General features: G+C 48.3%; 1 protein-coding gene across 2 annotated transcripts; it reads right to left on the minus strand.

Moving 5' to 3' along the window:
* Positions 1-589: 589 nt before the first annotated feature.
* Positions 590-24,478, minus strand: cables2 (Cdk5 and Abl enzyme substrate 2). Of its 2 annotated transcripts, NM_001114489.1 has the most exon segments (11): positions 590-1,905; positions 2,217-3,949; positions 4,876-5,892; positions 7,448-7,652; positions 8,142-8,248; positions 9,083-9,180; positions 9,300-9,462; positions 10,737-10,845; positions 11,861-11,938; positions 12,711-12,803; positions 24,063-24,429. In NM_001114489.1, coding segments are annotated over 9 exon segments (1,347 nt in total). In that variant the 5' UTR covers positions 24,416-24,429; the 3' UTR covers positions 590-1,905; positions 2,217-3,949; positions 4,876-5,751.
* Between the last annotated feature and the right edge of the window lie 591 nt (positions 24,479-25,069).

The following is a 25,069-nucleotide window of genomic DNA, read 5'->3' on the forward strand; positions in this document are numbered from 1 at the left end:
TATAAAGGCAATTTAATATACCCCCCCCCCCTTCCCTTACTTCTTATGAGTAGTGGGTCCATGTCCAATCCACTACTAGCACTGCCGACAGTGGGTATCCAATGTAGAGGCTTCTTATTGGATATGCTTTCTGCACAGGTAATTAACCCCTGAACTGCTGGACAAGTTCCTTTCTGACGCTGCCTTGATTATTTCTGTTTGGTGTTGTCTTCACAGTATGACTCTGTACATAGGGAATTATAGAAGATGACTTTCAGGGCCACCTCAGAAATTATAGGGCCCCATACTACTAATTAAGCAGGGCTGCTTTTATTAGCCCAATGGGGGGAAAAAAATGCCACATTCATTAATGGTATCTCTCTATTATGTCAAATATACACCCCTCCCCTCAGGACTTGCAAACTGCCCTTTCACCCTTGGGGCCCCTGAGTGCAATAGCCCCATTGGTGGCTCTAGTGAACATCATTGTTCTATCCTGCTAGGACCCTTCCTTTCCTATAAATCCAGCTACAAGACACCAGGTACAATAATGATATGTTTGTGAGAGAAGACGAAGCAACCAATCAGAGGACACGACCAATAATTTCAATTAAAACCTGTATAAAAACTTTATTGACATCTACTCTGTAATGTGACAAATACATTACCAGCAGGAACACACAGGAATGGTCGTTACAAACAAGGTGCTTGGTTCTCATTAACTGCAAAACGTTCAATAATTCGCACACGGATACAAACTCGAAAAAAAGGGATCATATCATTGGCTGAAACGGTTCTGGAAGCCCCAGAGGAACACAGTTTTTATTATATATCGATATATATATATATATATATATATATAAAATTAGATACAGCTTATCCATAAAGATTCTAATGCCTCAGTAATAAGGACCAAAAAAATACAATTTTCTATCTGAGTTCACAGCAAAACGAGACACACGGTTTATTTAAAAATAAAGAATAAATTAGAATTCTACAGCAAAAATGCATCTCCGAGTTCAAATGCGAAGAAAAAAATGTTGTGCAAGCCCTTGCGTTTTGTGGGGCGCTCCCCCTGCCGCCTACGGGTGTCTGGAACGTGCCATCTCTGGGGGTAACTGGGGGTGAGAGCACACAGACAGGCGCAGTACACACACCCAACCACAAGGGGGCGCTGTAACTGTCAGAGCGGTGGCAGGGAATAAGAAGATTTAAATGCTGGTGATTTAAACAGTTGAGGAGGAGGGAACTCTATTGCAATGTCACAATAAAGGGTAAATTTACCGTTTTTAAGGTGGTCGTCTATTGTGTTTCCCAGTAAACTGCCCAGAACATTCATTCCCCCGTAGGAATGGGAGTGGGTTCTTGCCTTGTCGGCAGCTTTTTCCAAACAGAGCCCACTGCATTTGTATTTTTCTTAGACAGAATGTTTAAAGGGCAAGTCACACCAGAAAATGCCTTTTATGCATTTTTTTTATGCAATGTTTGGCAGGCTTAAAAATATATTATATTGTACTGTCTCTTAGGAAGACACTACTCATATGTATAAATATACATATTCTGGCACACAATAAGCTCTACCCTCATATTATACTAAGGGAAACACTATGGCACCTCCTACCCATATGTATAAATACAAATATACAGAGAAGGAATGTTCTGGGCACACAATAAGCTGTACCCCCATACTGTACTGTCTAAGGGAAACACTATGGCACCTCCTACCCATATGTATAAATACAAATATACAGAGAAGGAATGTTCTGGGCACACAATAAGCTGTACCCCCATACTGTACTGTCTAAGGGAAACACTATGGCACCCCCTACCCATATGTATAAATACAAATATACAGAGAGGGAATGTTCTGGGCACACAATAAGCTGTACCCCCATACTGTACTGTCTAAGGGAAACACTATGGCACCTCCTACCCATATGTATAAATACAAATATACAGAGAAGGAATGTTCTGGGCACACAATAAGCTGTACCCCCATACTGTACTGTCTAAGGGAAACACTATGGCACCCCTACCCATATGTATAAATACAAATATACAGAGAGGGAATGTTCTGGGCACACAATAAGCTGTACCCCCATACTGTACTGTCTAAGGGAAACACTATGGCACCCCCTACCCATATGTATAAATACAAATATACAGAGAGGGAATGTTCTGGGCACACAATAAGCTGTACCCCCATACTGTACTGTCTAAGGGAAACACTATGGCACCCCCTACCCATATGTATAAATACAAATATACAGAGAGGGAATGTTCTGGGCACACAATAAGCTGTACCGCCATACTGTACTGTCTAAGGGAAACACTATGGCACCTCCTACCCATATGTATAAATACAAATATACAGAGAAGGAATGTTCTGGGCACACAATAAGCTGTTCCCTCATACTGTACTGTCTAAGGGAAACACTATGGCACCCCCTACCCATATGTATAAATACAAATATACAGAGAAGGAATGTTCTGGGCACACAATAAGCTGTACCCCCATACTGTACTGTCTAAGGGAAACACTATGGCACCCCCTACCCATATGTATAAATACAAATATACAGAGAAGGAATGTTCTGGGCACACAATAAGCTGTTCCCTCATACTGTACTGTCTAAGAGTATATCTACCACCTATAAACGGTATATTTTCCCAGTAAGTGAACTTTCGCACCTCCAGCAGCAGATAATAGGTTAATGCTACTTTAATAAGCAGAAAATCTATCACTGCCCAGTCACAGTGTATCCCATTCCGTGGGTGGGACAAGACGACGGACACAACTGACTGACTCCGCCCCCTCCCCGCATGAACCAAAAGAGCAGCACGACAAATGTGCTTAAATTAAATATTCTCTAACATAGAGAACGTGATTATGTGTATATTGTTCTATGTGCAACAAACGGCAGCATTCACACACCGTCACAGTGGTCGACAAAGCTCGGAAGAACTGAATGGTCGGGATCGGACCGGTTGGAAAGATGGAGGCGGCTAAGTCAGGTGACGGCGGCTGTGCCAATGGGACGGATAGTTCTACGGAGAGAATAGGGTTAAGCACAATATACACACACAGCTGCACGTTCACCACTAAGGGTTCCACTATGACTAATACACATTGGCACTAACCAGCTAACTAGTGGGCCGGGTTCACCCACACAAAGCCCTGTAGGCACCCATTCCTTTATATATTATATTGACACAGAAGCCGGAATTCAGCGCATATACCCAAGGGAGGTTCTGCTTATTCAATCCTTATTATATGCTCTGCGCCCCAACGTCCGCTTACAACTGAGAACACAACTTGGCAAGACACGGTGTATAAATATAGGCAGTAACTTGTGTAGGGTCGGTAAGGTGAGCTAGGGAAAGGCAGGGAAACTACAACCCTACATCCAGATAGAGAGTAGGAAGTTACTTTAAAGGAGAACTAAACCATGTTTCGGAAACATTAATATTTTGTAGTCGGGGTGGTTTGACTGTTAGTATGTTATAGAATGGCCAATTCTAAGCAACTTTAAGTTGGTCTTCATTATTTATTTTTATAGTTTTTTAATTATTTGCCTTTTTCTTATAAAGGTCCCCATACACGGGCTGATTTGTAGCTGCCGATATGGGTCCCTTAGACCAATTCGGCAGCTTATCGGCCCGTGTAAGGGCAGAAACGAGGGGCCTGGCCGACCGATATCTGGCCTGAAATTGGGCAGATATCGATCGGGCAGGTTGAAAAATTCAGTCGGATCGGAGACCGCATTGGCTCGTTGATGCAGTCCCCGAACAGACTGCGCCCATTGCCGCCGTTATAATTCGATCCGACCGAATTAGCCTAAATTTCCCCGATATCACCCACCCGTAGGTGGGGATATCGGGAGAAGATCCACTCGCTTGGCGACCTCGCCAATTGAGCGGATATTAACGTGTATGGCCACCTTAACTCTCTGCAGCTTTCAAACGGGGGTCACTGGCCCCGGCAGCCAAAATACTACTGCTTTGTGATTACCGTTATTGTTTATTATTGTCATTTTTACTTTTTGGTACTTATTTTTCTATCCAAGCCCTCTCCCTCAGTCTTTCACGCAAACCACACCCTGGTTGCTAAGGTAATTGGGATCCTAGCAACCAAATAGCTTGCTGAGACTCCAAACTGGAGAGCTTCTGAACAAAGTCTGAAATAATTAAAAAACTACAAATAATAAAAAATGAAGACCAATTGCAAACTGTCTCAGAATATTACTCTCTACATCATACTCAAAATTAACTCAAAGGTGAACAATCCTTTTTTAAGAATCATGCATATCTCCAATCCAATGAATTGTAGGCTTGCCCCCCCAGTCAAATGGAAAAAGACTTGGGGAGCAACACAAGCACCATAAAAGTTCATGGAGGAGCCAAATAAGGGCTGTGATTGGCTATTAGGCAGCCTCTATGCACCCTATCAGCTTACAGGGGCTTTATTTGGTAGGAAATCTTGATTTTATTTAACTAAAACTTGCCCCCAAGCCAGGAATTCAAAAATAACTACCTGGTTTGGGGGCACTGAGAGCAACATGTTGCCCCCGAGCCACTGGTTGGGGATTACCAATATAGAGAGTAATATTCTGAGACAATTTGCAATTGGTCTTCATTTTTTATTATTTGTAGTTGTTTAGTTATTTCATTTTCAGTTCAGCAGCTCCGCAGTTTGGAGTTTCAGCAGTTATTTGGTTGCTAGGGTTCAAGTTACCTTAGCAACCAGGGAGTGGTTTGAATGGTATATGAATAGGGAGCGGCTGAATAGAAAATACATTTTCAAAAAGTAACAATAAAGCTGGAGCCTCACAGAGCAATAGGTTTTGGCTGCCGGGGTCAGTGACCCCCATTTGAAAGCTGCAAAGAGTCAGAGGAAGAAGGCAAACCATTTAAAAACTATAACAAATATATAATGAAGACCAATTGAAAAGGTGCTTAGAATTGGCCAAACATTTGTAATTGCAGCAAAATATAAGTTTAAAACTTCCATGTATAAAAAAAAAATATACCTTAGGGTTTAGTTCTCCTTTAAACAGAAGCTTAAAAAGCAGAAAACTGAACTTTAAGAGACAAACTTATAACTTAAAAAATCTCGAAAAAAAAAGTAGAATTTGACGCAGTATAATAAATAAAGAGCTGGTACCAGACCAGTTTAATTTAGGCACATCTTTGTAAAACATATATGCATATTACTGCCCCGCCCCCTCCCAAGGAATCAACCAACCAATGAGAAGAAGATAAGAAACGTCCTATCACAAGGCACCGGATCCGCAGAAACCTCTCTCAAATGTGTAAAAAAATAAACCTTGTGGAAGAAGCACTTTTATTGCCGTTAAAGCGCTTGCTCTCGGCCAATCGACAGGCTCGACGGCCGTAAAAACGAATAAACCACTCGCCGTCGTCCCCGAAATGTAAAAACCCCCGTTTAAAACTCAATACGCTCGCTAAAAAAATAAAGGCTTGACTCTATCGGCAATGCCAGGGCCTGGCGCGAAGGCACCGCATGTGCTTTCCGTTACTCGTTTCGTTTTTGGGGTACGGGGGGGACTTTCTCAGCGTTTACCTTTATGCCAGGGCAAGCGGGATTGGATGAGAAAATGCCACGGAGAAGAGTTGCTATAAGTTGTGTGTGTGTTATAAATGTATCGCACAATGCGACGCCTTCTGTTAAACCTTCTCATGTGTTGCAGCGAGTAGCCCCCCTACACAAAGACAGCAACCACAGTGGCAGCACCCACACAATAGCGCCCCCTACTGCTGCCTGGTCAAACGGCGGAAGTGAGGTAATACATGGGCCTCGGGGAGGTAGAGAGCGAGCTCCATAGCGACAAGCACAGTCAGTTCAAAAGCCACAAGGTCCCTCCTGTTGGCTCGGAAGCGCTCTTCCAGCTTCTGTGGGACAGGTAAAAACAGGGTCATTGTTAATTTCAACCGGATAAAAACAGTTTATATAAATATATATCTATCTATATAGATATAGGTACATACTGTAAGCTGTACCCTCATACTGTACTGTCTAAGGGAAACACTATGGCACCCCCTACCCATATGTATAAATACAAATATACAGAGAAGGAATGTTCTGGGCACACAATAAGCTGTACCCCCATACTGTACTGTCTAAGGGAAACACTATGGCACCCCCTACCCATATGTATAAATACAAATATACAGAGAAGGAATGTTCTGGGCACACAATAAGCTGTACCCCCATACTGTACTGTCTAAGGGAAACACTATGGCACCCCCTACCCATATGTATAAATACAAATATACAGAGAAGGAATGTTCTGGGCACACAATAAGCTGTACCCCCATACTGTACTGTCTAAGGGAAACACTATGGCACCCCCTACCCATATGTATAAATACAAATATACAGAGAAGGAATGTTCTGGGCACACAATAAGCTGTACCCCCATACTGTACTGTCTAAGGGAAACACTATGGCACCCCCTACCCATATGTATAAATACAAATATACAGAGAAGGAATGTTCTGGGCACACAATAAGCTGTACCCCCATACTGTACTGTCTAAGGGAAACACTATGGCACCCCCTACCCATATGTATAAATACAAATATACAGAGAAGGAATGTTCTGGGCACACAATAAGCTGTACCCCCATACTGTACTGTCTAAGGGAAACACTATGGCACCCCCTACCCATATGTATAAATACAAATATACAGAGAAGGAATGTTCTGGGCACACAATAAGCTGTACCCCCATACTGTACTGTCTAAGGGAAACACTATGGCACCCCCTACCCATATGTATAAATACAAATATACAGAGAAGGAATGTTCTGGGCACACAATAAGCTGTACCCCCATACTGTACTGTCTAAGGGAAACACTATGGCACCTCCTACCCATATGTATAAATACAAATATACAGAAAAGGAATGTTCTGGGCACACAATAAGCTGTACCCCTATACTGTACTGTCTAAGGGAAACACTATGGCACCCCCTACCCATATGTATAAATACAAATATACAGAGAAGGAATGTTCTGGGCACACAATAAGCTGTACCCCCATACTGTACTGTCTAAGGGAAACACTATGGCACCTCCTACCCATATGTATAAATACAAATATACAGAGAAGGAATGTTCTGGGCACACAATAAGCTGTACCCCCATACTGTACTGTCTAAGGGAAACACTATGGCACCTCCTACCCATATGTATAAATACAAATATACAGAGAAGGAATGTTCTGGGCACACAATAAGCTGTACCCCCATACTGTACTGTCTAAGGGAAACACTATGGCACCTCCTACCCATATGTATAAATACAAATATACAGAGAGGGAATGTTCTGGGCACACAATAAGCTGTACCCCCATACTGTACTGTCTAAGGGAAACACTATGGCACCTCCTACCCATAAGTATATGGAGAAGAAATGCTATGTGTGTAGAAGTGTCATACTCACATCTAACAAATGCTTTAGCTCTGGCTTCTTAAAATCACTGCTTATCTTGGCGGCAAGTAGGACACAGGCCCCGGCACACAGCTTGCGGTTCTGCTTGTTCACCCTGCCCTGTAAGACAAGCTTCTCAAAATACACATAGGACATTGCCACGGTCACCGGCTCCAGGTTACACTCTTTGGCCACGTTCCTCATCTCACGCTTTAAACTGAAGAAAGGAGAACATACGTGGTTAATAAAAGCAGAGGAGCCAATCCCTTGATATTTCTGTATTAAATCCATATTTTGTATGAAATCATTGAGTTAACATTTAATATGATGTAGAGAGTAATATTCTGAGACAATTTGTATTGGTCTTAATATTTTATTATTTGTAGTTATTCATTTTCCGTTCAGGAGCTCTCTGGTCTGCAGTTATTTGGTTGCTAGGGTCCAAGTTACCTTAGCAACCAGAGTGGTTTGGATGAGAGACAGATATATGAATAGGGGATGGGCTGAATAGAAAAGAAAGTTATATAAAGTAACAATAAAACTGGAGCCTTACAGAGCAATACGGTTTGGCTGCCGGGGTCAGTGACCCCCATTTAAAAACTGCCAAGAGTTGGAAGAAGAAGGCAAATAATTCAAAAACTATAAGAAATAAATAATGAAGACCAATGGAAAAGTGGGAGCAGAATAGCAGTGTTTGCTGCCTCACCTCCTGATCTTGCTCAGAGTCAGCTTTACATGGGGGAACTTTTCCTTGAAGGTCTCGTTCATATCTTTTTTCAAGTCGGCTGGTTTCACATATTCAATAACCGTAGTCTGTCAGGGAAGAAGATATATTTTAGAGCTGTGTGTTCTTATGAAAAGCGTTAAACCAGTGAGACGTAGCTGCATGTCTGCACTTGCACTCTGAGCTTCAAGCCTGATCTAAAAAAAAATAAGGTATTTGAAGATAGGAAAGCTCAACAGTTACAGCTGCATGCCCAGTAATCTTAGCAGGTTAATTAAGTTATTTAATAATAAATTGGCATCATAACAATGAATTAGGTAGAAGATGTCAGGTAGAGGAGTCCCAAGCCGGACTTGGGATTTCTTACTATTGAGTGCTATTCTGATACCTACTGGGAGTTGCTATCTTGCTCCCTTCCCATTGTTCTGCTGATTGGCTGCTGGGGGTGAGGGGGGGGGGGATATCACTCCAACTTGCAGCGCAGCAGAAAAGTGCACCTGAGTCTGAGCTTTCAGCCAGCGCTACACATTAGAACTGCTTTCAGCTAACCTATTGTTTCTCCTACTCCCATGTAACTGGAGGAGTCCCAAGCCGGACTTGGATTTCTTACTATTGAGTGCTATTCTGATACCTACTGGGAGCTGCTATCTTGCTCCCTTCCCAGTGTTCTGCTGATCGGCTGCTGGTGGGGAGGGGGGGGGGGATATCACTCCAACTTGCAGCGCAGCAGTAAAGTGTGAGTGAAGTTTATCAGAGCACAGGTCACATGGCTGTGGCACTCTGGGAAATGAAGAATATGGCTAGCCCCATGGGAAAAACAGATTACACTGCAGGATTCTGCTGGAGAAGCTCTATTAACTGATGGGTTTTGTAAAGAAGATGATATGTATATGTATTATGTGATATATATAATATACACTTACCATGTAGGAGGCAAAGATAAGAACTCGCTTGTGCTTTCCACAGGGCCACTGAGGATCATCCAGAATATTGGGATCATATTCTACAATCTCTCCGGATTCTGCATTGGAACCAGCAAAGAAACGTGATTTTTAGAAAGGAAGATCCCAAACAAATCTGTTTTCTCTATGAGGCTTGACAACTGAGTAATAAAACTAGAGATGTAAATAATGAATCTACCTAATTCAGATCCAGGGGCCACTTGAGTAAACCTCGCAGAGGAGAAGTTCCTTTTGGCCGACTCGTAGGAGCTGACTCTGTGCGGGGGAGCAGGAGTTTGCCCTTCGCTCTTCTTACTGACGAGGGCATTGGTAGGGTAGAGAAACCTGGCGTAGGAAACCGTCTGGGAGATGGGAGAAAAGAACAGGGAAAGGAATCAGCAGAAGTGAGGCACATATTGCATTATAGCTATTCCTTGGGCTGTAATAAGGGGTAATTATATCTTAGTTGGGATCAAGTACAGGTACTGTTTTATTATTACAGAGAAAAGGGAATCATTTAACCATTAAATAAACCCAATAGGACTGTTCTGCCCCAATAAGGGGTAATTATATCTTAGTTGGGATCAAGTACAGGTACTGTTTTATTATTACAGAGAAAAGGGAATCATTTAACCATGAAATAAACCCAATAGGGCTGTTCTGCCCCAATAAGGGGTAATTATATCTTAGTTGGGATCAAGTACAGGTACTGTTTTATTATTACAGAGAAAAGGGAATCATTTAACCATTAAATAAACCCAATAGGGCTGTTCTGCCCCAATAAGGGGTAATTATATCTTAGTTGGGATCAAGTACAGGTACTGTTTTATTATTACAGAGAAAAGGGAATCATTTAACCATTAAATAAACCCAATAGGGCTGTTCTGCCCCAATAAGGGGTAATTATATCTTAGTTGGGATCAAGTACTGTTTTATTATTACAGAGAAAAGGGAATCATTTAACCATTAAATAAACCCAATAGGGCTGTTCTGCCCCCAATAAGGGGTAATTATATCTTAGTTGGGATCAAGTACAGGTACTGTTTTATTATTACAGAGAAAAGGGAATCATTTAACCATGAAATAAACCCAATAGGGCTGTTCTGCCCCAATAAGGGGTAATTATATCTTAGTTGGGATCAAGTACAGGTACTGTTTTATTATTACAGAGAAAAGGGAATCATTTAACCATGAAATAAACCCAATAGGGCTGTTCTGCCCCAATAAGGGGTAATTATATCTTAGTTGGGATCAAGTACAGGTACTGTTTTATTATTACAGAGAAAAGGGAATCATTTAACCATGAAATAAACCCAATAGGGCTGTTCTGCCCCAATAAGGGGTAATTATATCTTAGTTGGGATCAAGTACAGGTACTGTTTTATTATTACAGAGAAAAGGGAATCATTTAACCATGAAATAAACCCAATAGGGCTGTTCTGCCCCCAATAAGGGGTAATTATATCTTAGTTGGGATCAAGTACAGGTACTGTTTTATTATTACAGAGAAAAGGGAATCAATTTCAAAAATTTGAATTAATTGCTTATAATGGAGTCTATGGGAGATGGCCTTTCTGTAATTCAGAACTTTCTGCATAATGGATCCCATACCTGTAGTATTAAAATAAACTCTTACCTCTCCCTCGACTCCAAGTTCCACGCCTTCCATCCCAAATATCGAGTCCCCAGCATTCGAAACCCCACCTGAAGGGTAGCGCTGCCTTGTCCCATCCGCTCGCAGATCACTGAGAAATAAAAACAGTTGTTGTGGTTTTAACCCTCGTATACAATATCTAAAAGGTTAATAAAGACCAGCAAACTACAAATCCCAGCATCCTCTAGCAAATAAGGGAAGGCTGGGGGATAGTGGTCATTTACAGAAGCTGAAAGGGCAGAATCTCCCTGTGACTAAGGGATTCACCTCATGGAATCCGGCTCTGGGTGCCCGCAATGGTTTCATGGTAAATGAGATATTAATATATCTGCAAAGTTTATTTATATACAACTGTTTTTTTTTTTTAATAGTTCTATTGAGTTGCGACTACGGTGTCCTACCCTTTCCTTCCTGCTCCTCCAGCAGTTAAGGACAGGAGACAATGACCAAAGTGCAATAATGTGGAAGAACCTTAAAGAAAGATTATATTTTCCCACGATAAATGTTTATGTTACCAAATCGATATTTCCTTTACAAACTGACCACTTTGGCCATAGATGGCCTTATAATGGCTACTGACTTAGCTCCTCTGACCAAGTTGGTATCTTGTTGGCCCAATAGTGGGGCCTAAGTAAAAGCTGTTCTAACAGATCAGGGGATGATAAGATATTGATTGTGAAGGCTGGAAATAGAGGGAGCCAGCGCTACACATTAGAACTGCTTTCAGCTATCCTATTGTTTCTCCTACTCCCATGTAACTGGAGGAGTCCCAAGCCGGACTTGGATTTCTTACTATTGAGTGCTATTCTGATACCTACTGGGAGCTGCTATCTTGCTCCCTTCCCATTGTTCTGCTGATCGGCTGCTGGGGGTGAGGGGGGAGATATCACTCCAACTTGCAGCGCAGCAGTAAAGTGAGACTGAAGTTTATGAGAGCACAGATCACATGGCTGTGACACCCTGGGAAATGAAGAATATTGCTAGCCCCATGGGAGAAATTAAAATTATTTATTTAAAATGGAGGCAACCAAATAGCAAATTTACTCAGAATATTACTCTCTACATCATATTAACCCCTTTATGGACTGCTAAACACCGATACTCACCTGAGCCGTAAGCTTTCTCCATAGGGCAAAACAGAAAATGCTCCGCAGAGAGACCTTTTAGCACAAATCAGAATTATTCTAAAAAGAGAAAAGAAAAGACATTTTAAGAGTGCAGCTTATTATATACACAAACATTTCGTCCATTTATAATTATATTAATAAGTGGGAGCTGCCAATGGTTTTCCAATACAGTTTCCCGCTTCACACGAAGTGACGAACCCGCTGAGTACCTGCAGACTATTCCCCCCGGAAGGAACCTGCTGAGTACCTGCAGACTTTTCCCCACAGAAGGAACCCGCTGAGTACCTGCAGACTATTCCCCCCGGAAGGAACCTGCTAAGTACCTGCAGACTATTCCCCCCTGGAAGGAACCTGCTGAGTACCTGCAGACTTTTCCCCACAGAAGGAACCCGCTGAGTACGTGCAGACTATTCCCCCCCCGGAAGGAACCTGTTAAGTACCTGCAGACTATTTCCCCCCGGAAGGAACCTGCTAAGTACCTGCAGACTATTCCCCCCCGGAAGGAACCTGCTAAGTACCTGCAGACTATTCCCCCCCGGAAGGAACCTGCTGAGTACCTGCAGACTATTCCCCCCCGGAAGGAACCTGCTGAGTACCTGCAGACTATTCCCCACGGAAGCAACACGCTGAGTACCTGCAGTCTATTTCCCCCCGGAAGGAACACGCTGAGTACCTGCAGACTATTCCCCTCCGGAAGGAACCTGCTAAGTACCTGCAGACTATTTCCCCCCGGAAGGAACCTGCTGAGTACCTGCAGACTATTCCCCTCCGGAAGGAACCTGCTAAGTACCTGCAGACTATTTCCCCCCGGAAGGAACCTGCTAAGTACCTGCTGTTGCGGATGTCGTACTGTCTCATGTTCTTAATGAAGTGAATTTTCCTTAAAACAGAATGTCGTGGGGACTCGCTGAGCTGCTTTGGCCTGTAGAATGAGAATAGCAGATATGGAATAAACAAGTTGCCCACTGGCATTAATAGCTTTAGGAACGATGGCACAGATACATGCACAGAGTGGCACACAGTACTCGTTAGCACATAAAGGTTCAAACAAAGCACTCACAGAGGAAAACGGGCAAAGATTAGGAAACAGGTTAGCGTTTTATGACCTTGAGTCCCATCTCTTGCTGAATTACAGCCCCCAGCATGTTTAACCTTTAATTGTTTGATGAAAGATAATGGGAGCACAGTAGCCTCACTGTTTGCTAGCCCACTGCTACTATAGGCACCATCTCTCCCTACTATACCTGCTATCCCACAGCCCCAGTCCCTTCCCAGAGGCTATTATCCCCCCACTGCTACTATAGGCACCATCTCTCCCTACTATACCTGCTATCCCACAGCCCCAGTCCCTTCCCAGAGGCTATTATCCCCCCACTGCTACTATAGGCACCATCTCTCCCTACTATACCTGCTATCCCACAGCCCCAGTCCCTTCCCAGAGGCTATTATCCCCCACTGCTACTATAGGCACCATCTCTCCCTACTATACCTGCTATCCCACAGCCCCAGTCCCTTCCCAGAGGCTATTATCCCCCACTGCTACTATAGGCACCATCTCTCCCTACTATACCTGCTATCCCACAGCCCCAGTCCCTTCCCAGAGGCTATTATCCCACTGCTACTATAGGCACCATCTCTCCCTACTATACCTGCTATCCCACAGCCCCAGTCCCTTCCCAGAGGCTATTATCCCCCCACTGCTACTATAGGCACCATCTCTCCCTACTATACCTGCTATCCCACAGCCCCAGTCCCTTCCCAGAGGCTATTATCCCCCCACTGCTACTATAGGCACCTTCTCTCCCTACTATACCTGCTATCCCACAGCCCCAGTCCCTTCCCAGAGGCTATTATCCCCCCCCACTGCTACTATAGGCACCATCTCTCCCTACTATACCTGCTATCCCACAGCCCCAGTCCCTTCCCAGAGGCTATTATCCCCCACTGCTACTATAGGCACCATCTCTCCCTACTATACCTGCTATCCCACAGCCCCAGTCCCTTCCCAGAGGCTATTATCCCCCCACTGCTACTATAGGCACCATCTCTCCCTACTATATCTGCTATCCCACAGCCCCAGTCCCTTCCCAGAGGCTATTATCCCACTGCTACTATAGGCACCATCTCTCCCTACTATATCTGCTATCCCACAGCCCCAGTCCCTTCCCAGAGGCTATTATCCCCCCACTGCTACTATAGGCACCATCTCTCCCTACTATACCTGCTATCCCACAGCCCCAGTCCCATCCCAGAGGCTATTATCCCCCCACTGCTACTATAGGCACCATCTCTCCCTACTATACCTGCTATCCCACAGCCCCAGTCCCTTCCCAGAGGCTATTATCCCCCCCACTGCTACTATAGGCACCATCTCTCCCTACTATACCTGCTATCCCACAGCCCCAGTCCCTTCCCAGAGGCTATTATCCCCCCACTGCTACTATAGGCACCATCTCTCCCTACTATACCTGCTATCCCACAGCCCCAGTCCCATCCCAGAGGCTATTATCCCCCCACTGCTACTATAGGCACCATCTCTCCCTACTATACCTGCTATCCCACAGCCCCAGTCCCTTCCCAGAGGCTATTATCCCCCCCACTGCTACTATAGGCACCATCTCTCCCTACTATACCTGCTATCCCACAGCCCCAGTCCCTTCCCAGAGGCTATTATCCCCCCACTGCTACTATAGGCACCATCTCTCCCTACTATACCTGCTATCCCACAGTCCCTTCCCAGAGGCTATTATCCCCCCACTGCTACTATAGGGGAAAGTCATGGCTAAAAAATTACAATAAGTTTCATCTGTAGTTTTACAACCATGTGGTTGATTAGTGCTGAGGAACTGGACACTTCAAATAGTGGATCTCTTCTAAAATCAAATTTTTTTTTGCATTTTTTTTTTTTACATCTACTACTATTTAATAGCTTTAATAGCAATAGTAATTTCAGTAGAAGTGATCCCAGCATAGAGAGCTTTCCCCATGCTCAGTACAGACACTGTTAGTGAGTGAGTAGCACAGAGAGGAAGGAATAACCAGGGAAACAATGTTACCCATTAATATTACAAGCCGCTGCATTAAAATTAGGAGAAATTAAAAAAAAAAGAAAGTGTTAATGAGGCATATAGGCGTTAGACTAGTGAAGGGTCGGCTTGCACAGATCCCCATTGTACCTCTGAAAAGCAGAACATTCCTCTGTGTCATCTATTAACTCTAGTGAGCAGCGCTGGGACACATGGCATTTTCTGGAAGAGGGGATAGTGACATTTATGCAACTGACTGAGCAATTCATTCACATAGAAATATCACAAGAGAAACCAACTCGCTCTGGGGCTCCCTTGTGTCTGGTTTTGGTCAGCTTCAATGTCATTTTAACTTAGATTTCTCCTACTCCCATGTAACTGGAGGAGTCCCAAGCCGGACTTGGATTTCTTGCTATTCTGATACCTACTGGGAGCTGCTATCTTGCTCCCTTCCCATTGTTCTGCTGATCGGTTGCTGGGGGTGAGGGGAGGGGATATCACTCCAACTTGCAGCGCAGCAGTAAAGTGTGCCTGAGTCTGAGCTTTCAGCCAGCGCTACACATTAGAACTGCTTTCAGCTAACCTATTATTTCTCCTACTCCCATGTAACTGGAGGAGTCCCAAGCCGGACTTGGATTTCTTACTATTGAGTGCTATCCTGCTATCTACTGGGAGCTGCTATCTTGCTCCCTTCCCATTGTTCTGCTGATCGGCTGCTGGGGGTGAGGGGGGGGGGATATCACTCCAACTTGCAGCGCAGCAGTAAAGTGTGCCTGAGTCTGAGCTTTCAGCCAGCGCTACACATTAGAACTGCTTTCAGCTAACCTATTATTTCTCCTACTCCCATGTAACTGGAGGAGTCCCAAGCCGGACTTGGATTTCTTACTATTGAGTGCTATCCTGCTATCTACTGGGAGCTGCTGATCCTTAAGCTGCAGACTTGTCCCGTAGGTGCTGAGTAGGCACATTCTATTGGGCTATGTATGGCCACCTTTAGCCTACACTGGAGATAGATAAGAGGATTACTATGGAGGTAAAACAGCTTATGGAGGACGGAGGCTGCTATCAGTTAGAGCTGAATCATCCTTACTTTGGAACTAGTCAGGTACAGGGCAGTATAGAGATTTTATCAGACATAAACACTGACTTGGAAAAAAAAATATTTAACCACAATCAAAACAATAGATTCTAAAGGAACCAGTAAAGGCGGCCTTACACGGGCAGATTTCAGCTGGAGATTCAGAAGCTTATCTGCCCGTGTATGGGCACCCCGACGGGCCTATAGGACAAGTGTTTTATCAATACTTTTTATTGATACCAAAGAGAAGAGGCGCCAGTTTCACATACAGTGATACAAGGCATCCTCGCTTTACTGCATTACTGGCCATTCTGACACGTAAATAGACTAAGCAGGCGAATAGAGAAACTGACTCACTGTGTAAAGGTTTTAGGGAAGGTTTGTTTGTTATTGCACTAACCGAGTAAATAAACAAATTCCAGCCCTCTGATGTGACTCAGGCGCCGCTGCCTACGTGATTTACTGACTGGAACACAAGTAGCTACGTATCATATTACTGGGGCGGTTCAGCTTTAAGTTAACATTTAATATGTTATAGAAAATCCTACTCCTACAACATTGCAACAATTATTTGCCTTCCTCTTCTACATCTTTCCAGTTTTCAAATGGGGGTCACTGACCCCGGCAGCCAGTTATTGTTACTTTTTACTACTTATTTTTCTATTCATCCCCTCCCCTATTCATATTCTCGTATCTCATTCAAACCACTGCCTAGCTAACAAGACCCTAGCAACCAGATAGCTATTGAAATTACATGCTCATAGCCTGTACAGAGAGATACCATAAAACTATGGCACATAGGGATTCCCCTGTACTAAGCACAATTCAGCAGGAACAGCCCCCTAAGTTTGCTCATAGCCTGTACAGAGAGATACCATAAAACTATGGCACATAGGGATTCCCCTGTACTAAGCACAATTCAGCAGGAACAGCCCCCTAAGTTTGCTCATAGCCTGTACAGAGAGATACCATAAAACTATGGCACATAGGGATTCCCCTGTACTAAGCACAATTCAGCAGGAACAGCCCCCTAAGTTTGCTCATAGCCTGTACAGAGAGATACCATAAAACTATGGCACATAGGGATTCCCCTGTACTATGCACAATTCAGCAGGAACAGCCCCCTAAGTTTGCTCATAGCCTGTACAGAGAGATACCATAAAACTATGGCACATAGGGATTCCCCTGTACTAAGCACAATTCAGCAGGAACAGCCCCCTAAGTTTGCCCATAGCCTGTACAGAGAGATACCATAAAACTATGGCACATAGGGATTCCCCTGTACTAAGCACAATTCAGCAGGAACAGCCCCCTAAGTTTGCTCATAGCCTGTACAGAGAGATACCATAAAACTATGGCACATAGGGATTCCCCTGTACTATGCACAATTCAGCAGGAACAGCCCCCTAAGTTTGCTCATAGCCTGTACAGAGAGATACCATAAAACTATGGCACATAGGGATTCCCCTGTACTAAGCACAATTCAGCAGGAACAGCCCCCTAAGTTTGCCCATAGCCTGTACAGAGAGATACCATAAAACTATGGCACATAGGGATTCCCCTGTACTAAGCACAATTCAGCAGGAACAGCCCCCTAAGTTTGCTCATAGCCTGTACAGAGAGATACCATAAAACTATGGTACATAGGGATTCCCCTGTACTAAGCACAATTCAGCAGGAACAGCCCCCTAAGTTTGCCCATAGCCTGTACAGAGAGATACCATAAAACTATGGCACATAGGGATTCCCCTGTACTAAGCACAATTCAGCAGGAACAGCCCCCTAAGTTTGCCCATAGCCTGTACAGAGAGATACCATAAAACTATGGCACATAGGGATTCCTCTGTACTAAGCACAATTCAGCAGGAACAGCCCCCTAAGTTTGCTCATAGCCTGTACAGAGAGATACCATAAAACTATGGCACATAGGGATTCCCCTGTACTAAGCACACTTCAGCAGGAACAGCCATTTCCTGCTCCTCCAATACGTTATACTGTTTGCCATTACAATTTTAATGAGTTAATGTACATGAATGTATGTAGTTCCCCTTCAACCCACCCCACTGCAGTGAGACTCCCATTTTCCCTCCCGATTATCAGTCTCCTTCTATTGACCTTTGACTGGGCTTGTATAACTGGCTACCAGACGGTCAGGGCCACATCACAGCAGGTTACTCCCTACAGGTAATTGGGCAGTGCTATAATAAATGTGCCCCAATGTGCTCTATAGCAGGTTTGCTAGAGAATTATTCACATTTATAGCACTATAATCACACTAAGAGGAGCCTCCCTTTATTGGATGAAATAAAGCCATCAGGGGGCTATTGGGTGCCATTAGTGGGCTACTCCCGGCTGTGACCAGTCTCTGAGCCGACGGCAAGAACCAGAGAAGGAAGTTTTGCATTGGAATTTAGAGCTCAGATACTAAAACCTGACAAAACCTGCTCCACAAAGCTCCCCCTGTCCTGTCACATCATGTTATTATGGGCTAGCAGCGAGCTGGGGGGGGGGGGCTGTTTGTGCCTCTGGGTACTGGGAATGCCAGGGGGGCCGTAAGGTGCCACAGACAGTCACTATTTATTGGGCTGGGGGGGGCTGTTTGTGCCTCTGGGTACTGGGAATGCCAGGGGGGCTGTAAGGTACCACAGACAGTCACTATTTATTGGGCTGGGGGGGCTGTTTGTGCCTCTGGGTACTGGGAATGCCAGGGGGGCTGTAAGGTGCCACAGTCAGTCACTATTTATTGGGCTGGGGGGGGGCTGTTTGTGCCTCTGGGTACTGGGAATGCCAGGGGGGCTGTAAGGTGCCACAGACAGTCACTATTTATTGGGCTGGGGTGCTGTTTGTGCCTCTGGGTACTGGGAATGCCAGGGGGGCTGTAAGGTGCCACAGACAGTCACTATTTATTGGGCTGGGGGGGCTGTTTGTGCCTCTGGGTACTGGGAATGCCAGGGGGGCTGTAAGGTGCCACAGACAGTCACTATTTATTGGGCTGGGGGGCTGTTTGTGCCTCTGGGTACTGGGAATGCCAGGGGGCTGTAAGGTGCCACAGACAGTCACTATTTATTGGGCTGGGGGGCTGTTTGTGCCTCTGGGTACTGGGAATGCCAGGGGGGCTGTAAGGTGCCACAGACAGTCACTATTTATTGGGTTGGGGGGGGGCTGTTTGTGCCTCTGGGTACTGGGAATGCCAGGGGGGCTGTAAGGTGCCACAGACAGTCACTATTTATTGGGCTGGGGGGGCTGTTTGTGCCTCTGGGTACTGGGAATGCCAGGGGGGCTGTAAGGTGCCACAGACAGTCACTATTTATTGGGCTGGGGGGGCTGTTTGTGCCTCTGGGTACTGGGAATGCCAGGGTATATTTTGGATCCCAGTCCGGGGCTGAGTGACTCCTACGTGCCTCAGACCACATCAGTAGCGGCTACTTGTCATGGCTACTAAACACCAGAAACTCCCCTGCCAGAGACAGTACTGAGAGTTGCCACAGACCCTTCCATGTATTTCTATTTTCACTGCCTTAGTCATGTTTTATTATTTCCGTTCTAGTAATACTTTATAATTCAGCTTCCAACATTTTAAAAAGGGCCTTTTTGATGCAGCCAAGTTCATTTTGTTCTTTCTTTATACAGTACATATTAGTGCTGGGCGGTATGACCAAAAATTTATATCACGGTATTTTTCAAAATTATATCGGTATCACGGTATTTGACGGTATTTTTTTTTCCCCATGCATGATTAGGTGACCACCCCAAACCACGCGCACCCCCCCGCCACCCCAAACACCCCCCCATCCGCACGCAGCCCCCCCACCCCCCATCCGCACGCACCCCCCCCACCCCAAACACCCCCCATCCGCACGCACCCCCCCCACCCCAAACACCCCCCCATCCGCACACACCCCCCCCACCCCACCCCAAACACCCCCCATCCCCTTCACATAAATATAACCCCCCACCCCATCCCACCCCCCAACACAACCCCATCCCCTTCACATAAGTATAACCCACCCACCCCCCCCCAAACACCCCCCATCCCCTTCACATAAATATAACCCCCCACCCCACCCCCCAAAACACAACCCCATCCCCTTCACATAAAATATAATTACTGGCCAGGCACCCCCCCGACAGCTCACATTGGTATCCGACTCTGAATGCGTCCTAGCGATGGCGCTTTTGTAGAGTGTGCGCGCTGACGTCACACGCGCGCACCCGGAAGTATTCAGCACACCGGTATGGGGGTATGTAGAAAATTCATATCGGTTTCAAAAAAAAAACCGGTGATCGGTTTTTACCGGTATACCGCCCAGCACTAGTACATATCCTATAGTGCTGTACAGAGATTATAGTCCCTGCCCCAGTGATCTTACAATCTAAGGCCCCTATCACATTCCCATCAGTCCCTGCCCCAGTGATCTTACAATCTAAGGTCCCTATCCCATTCCCATCAGCCCCTGCCCCAGTGAGCTTACAATCTAAGGTCCCTATCCCATTCCCATCAGCCCCTGCCCCAGTGAGCTTACAATCTAAGGTCCCTATCACATTCCCATCAGTCCCTGCCCCAGTGATCTTACAATCTAAGGTCCCTATCCCATTCCCATCAGCCCCTGCCCCAGTGAGCTTACAATCTAAGGTCCCTATCACATTCCCATCAGTCCCTGCCCCAGTGAGCTTACAATCTAAGGTCCCTATCCCATTCCCATCAGTCCCTGCCCCAGTGAGCTTACAATCTAAGGTCCCTATCACATTCCCATCAGCCCCTGCCCCAGTGAGCTTACAATCTAAGGTACCTATCACATTCCCATCAGTCCCTGCCCCAGTGAGCTTACAATCTAAGGTCCCTATCACATTCCCATCAGTCCCTGCCCCAGTGAGCTTACAATCTAAGGTCCCTATCACATTCCCATCAGCCCCTGCCCCAGTGAGCTTACAATCTAAGGCAGTCCTATAATTTGCTCTTAACAGGCCCATAAACAATAAAACTGTAGCTGACATTACAGCAGTGACAGGTGGTTCCCATTCATCTGAGTGACAGGCCACACACTGTACTATAGATCGTTACTTTGCAGTCTGTGCCACAGGCCTGACCATTACGATCACTTACAAATCACTGACTGAAATCAACTGTACAGTAACCATGAAAAAAAGAAAAATGAACTGACTGGCACCGTGCATAGTAAGTAAGGGGGGGGGCACTGCTGCTCACACACAGCTCGGGGAACAAACTGTACAGGCCCCACCAGGAAGCTCAAAACACAAATGAATTCGTTCCATTTGGGGCTCAAGGAGACCTTAGATTTCTTACGCAAACTGTGCAGTAACCTCACAATATCCCTGATACAGCAGGCATGACAGGGCATGGAGGGCAGCTAGGAGGGGGGACACGACTGGGCATGGAGGGCAGCAAGGAGGGGGGGGGGACACGACAGGGCATGGAGGGCAGCAAGGAGGGGGCACGACTGGGCATGGAGGGCAGCAAGGAGGGGGGGGGACACGACAGGGCATGGAGGGCAGCAAGGAGGGGGGGGGGACACGACAGGGCATGGAGGGCAGCAAGGAGGGGGCACGACTGGGCATGGAGGGCAGCTAGGAGGGGGGGCGGACACGACAGGGCATGGAGGGCAGCTAGGAGGGGGGGACACGACAGGGCATGGAGGGCAGCTAGGAGGGGGGGGACACGACAGGGCATGGAGGGCAGCTAGGAGGGGGGGGACACGACAGGGCATGGAGGGCAGCTAGGAGGGGGGGGACACAACAGGGCATGGAGGGCAGCTAGGAGGGGGGGGACACGACAGGGCATGGAGGGCAGCTAGGAGGGGGGGGGACACGACAGGGCATGGAGGGCAGCTAGGAGGGGGGGACACGACAGGGCATGGAGGGCAGCTAGGAGGGGGGGGACACGACAGGGCATGGAGGGCAGCTAGGAGGGGGGGACACGACAGGGCATGGAGGGCAGCTAGGAGGGGGGAGACACGACAGGGCATGGAGGGCAGCTAGGAGGGGGGGGGACACGACAGGGCATGGAGGGCAGCTAGGAGGGGGGGGGACACGACAGGGCATGGAGGGCAGCTAGGAGGCGGGGGACACGACAGGGCATGGAGGGCAGCTAGGAGGGGGGGACACGACAGGGCATGGAGGGCAGCTAGGAGGGGGGGACACGACAGGGCATGGAGGGCAGCTAGGAGGGGGGGACACAACAGGGCATGGAGGGCAGCTAGGAGGGGGGGGGACACGACAGCGGCATGGAGGGCAGCTAGGAGGGGGGGACACGACAGGGCATGGAGGGCAGCTAGGAGGGGGGGGACACGACAAGGCATGGAGGGCAGCTAGGAGGGGGGGGGACACGACAGGGCATGGAGGGCAGCTAGGAGGGGGGGACACGACAGGGCATGGAGGCAGCTAGGAGGGGGGGGACACGACAGGGCATGGAGGGGGGCAGGCTAGGCAAGGGGGGGGGGGACACGACAGGGCATGGAGGGCAGCTAGGAGGGGGGGGGACACGACAGGGCATGGAGGGCAGCTAGAGGGGGGGGACACGACAGGGCATGGAGGGCAGCTAGGAGGGGGGGGAACACGACAGGGCATGGAGGGCAGCTAGGAGGGGGGGGACACGACAGCGCATGGAGGGCAGCTAGGAGGGGGGGGACACGACAGGGCATGGAGGGGCAGCTAGGAGGGGGGGGACACGACAGGGCATGGAGGGCAGCTAGGAGGGGGGGGAACACGACAGGCATGGAGGGCAGCTAGGAGGGGGGGACACGACAGGGCATGGAGGGGCAGCTAGGAGGGGGGGACACGACAGGGCATGGAGGGCAGCTAGGAGGGGGGGGACACGACAGGGCATGGAGGGCAGCTAGGAGGGGGGGGACACGACAGGGCATGGAGGCGCTAGGAGGGGGACACGACTGGGATGGAGGCAGCTAGGAGGGGGGGGACACGACAGGGCATAGAGGCAGCTAGGAGGGGGGGGGACACGACAGGGCATAGAGGGCAGCTAGGAGGGGGGGGGACACGACAGGGCATGGAGGGCAGCTAGGAGGGGGGGGGACACGACAGGGCATGGAGGGCAGCTAGGAGGGGGGGGACACAACAGGGCATGGAGGGCCCAGCTAGGGAGGGGGGGGGACACGACAGGGCATGGAGGGCAGCTAGGAGGGGGGGGACACGACTGGGCATGGAGGGCAGCTAGGAGGGGGGGGACACGACTGCGGCATGGGAGGGCAGCTAGGAGGGGGGGGGGGACACGACAGGGCATAGAGGGCAGCTAGGAGGGGGGGGGACACGACAGGGCATAGAGGGCAGCTAGGAGGGGGGGACACGACAGGGCATGGAGGGCAGCTAGGAGGGGGGGACACGACTGGGCATGGAGGGCAGCTAGGAGGGGGGGGGGACACGACAGGGCATAGAGGGCAGCTAGGAGGGGGGGGGGACACGACAGGGCATAGAGGGCAGCTAGGAGGGGGGGGACACGACAGGGCATAGAGGGCAGCTAGGAGGGGGGGGGACACGACAGGGCATGGAGGGCAGCTAGGAGGGGGGGGGGGACACGACAGGGCATGGAGGGCAGCTAGGAGGGGGGGGACACAACAGGGCATGGAGGGCAGCAGGAGGGGGGGACACGACAGGGCATGGAGGGCAGCTAGGAGGGGGGGGACACGACTGGGCATGGAGGGCAGCTAGGAGGGGGGGGGGACACGACAGGGCATGGAGGGCAGCTAGGAGGGGGGGGGGACACGACAGGGCATGGAGGGCAGCTAGGAGGGGGGGGGACACGACAGGGCATGGAGGGCGGCTAGGAGGGGGGACACGACAGGGCATGGAGGGCAGCTAGGAGGGGGGGACACGACAGGGCATAGAGGGCGGCTAGGAGGGGGGACACGACTGGGCCAGGAAGTCACCAATGGGTACATAACAGGGCAATGTGGGGTAAATGACAGGGCAAGAAGGCACTAAGGGGTGCATGACAGAGCCAGGAGGGCAGTGAGGGGTAAGTGACAGGGGCAATAAGGCCCTGGGGGGGGGGCAGGTTACAGAGGAAGGAGTGAGAGTTACAGGAGGGCCCAAGGCCCGTACTTACCGGTGTCTCTCCGCAGTGGGGCAGCTGTGGGGCTGTAGGTTCCCCGGGGACTGAGAGCCTTTCCCAGGCTTGGCCCTAGGGGGCTCCTCTGGTTCCTGGCGGAGGGGGGTGTCCCTAGAGAGCAGAATGCGGGGCCCATTGGCAGGCGGGGTGAGGCAGGAGGGCTCCGGGAGATCCCAGGCCGGCGGGGGTACCGGGCACAGGGGCCGCCCATCCAGAGAGATGTTATTGAGGAAGAACAAGGCAGCCTGTCTGCGGCGGGAGTCGGTGCCTCTCTTCCTGCGCTGGGTGAGCTCCCCGGTCCCCCCTCCGGGGCCCGTAACGCAGGGAGAGCCGCAGCCAACCGCTGCCATTCTCTAACTAAGGCCCCGGACCGGGGAAGCGCCGGCCGACCGCCGCCCCACCCACTCACTTCCGCCATTGGTCGTCTCCATGGCAACTGCCACCAAAGCTTCCCTCTGATTGGTGAAGGGGCTCGTCACTCAGATTGAAAGGGAAAAGGCGGGGAAAGAGCTGTGAGGTCACAAGTCAAATAGGGACAGGCGGTGAGGGAGTTAGCGTGTGGGATGGAAGGGAAGTCTCTGGGTCACAGCGCCTGGGAGTGAGTGTGAGTGTGAGTGTGAGTGTGAGTGGGAGTGGGAGTGGGAGTGGGAGTGGGAGTGGGAGTGGGAGTGGGAGTGAGTGTGTAGTAATGAGTCACATAATGTCCAGTTACTTTATGCAGTGTATGTGGGGTCACTGACCCCTTAACTACCGTAAGTTGGAGCATTTCACTCAATTCCCCTGCCTTATACTCACGTACCCCAATTCCCCTGCCTTATACTCACGTACCCCAATTCCCCTGCCTTATACTCACGTACCCCAATTCCCCTGCCTTATACTCACGTACCCCAATTCCCCTGCCTTATACTCACGTACCCCAATTCCCCTGCCTTATACTCACGTACCCCAATTCCCCTGCCTTACTCACCGTACCCCAATTCCCCTGCCTTATACTCACGTACCCC

The sequence above is a fragment of the Xenopus tropicalis genome, chromosome 10, assembly GCF_000004195.4.
Source record: "Xenopus tropicalis strain Nigerian chromosome 10, UCB_Xtro_10.0, whole genome shotgun sequence".
Classification (NCBI taxonomy): Eukaryota; Metazoa; Chordata; class Amphibia; order Anura; family Pipidae; genus Xenopus; species Xenopus tropicalis.

Bases quoted from the DNA above. Each gene is read 5' to 3' on its own strand.
- cables2 (XM_012971718.3), bottom strand. From the start codon at position 24,415: ATGGCAGCGGTTGGCTGCGGCTCTCCCTGCGTTACGGGCCCCGGAGGG. The intron at 12,804-15,057 runs GTACAATGGGGA...CTCATTCTACAG, and splicing joins GAATGTTCTGCTTTTCAGAG to GCCAAAGCAGCTCAGCGAGT. The intron at 9,463-10,736 runs GTAAGAGTTTAT...CCCATCTCCCAG, and splicing joins AACTTGGAGTCGAGGGAGAG to ACGGTTTCCTACGCCAGGTT.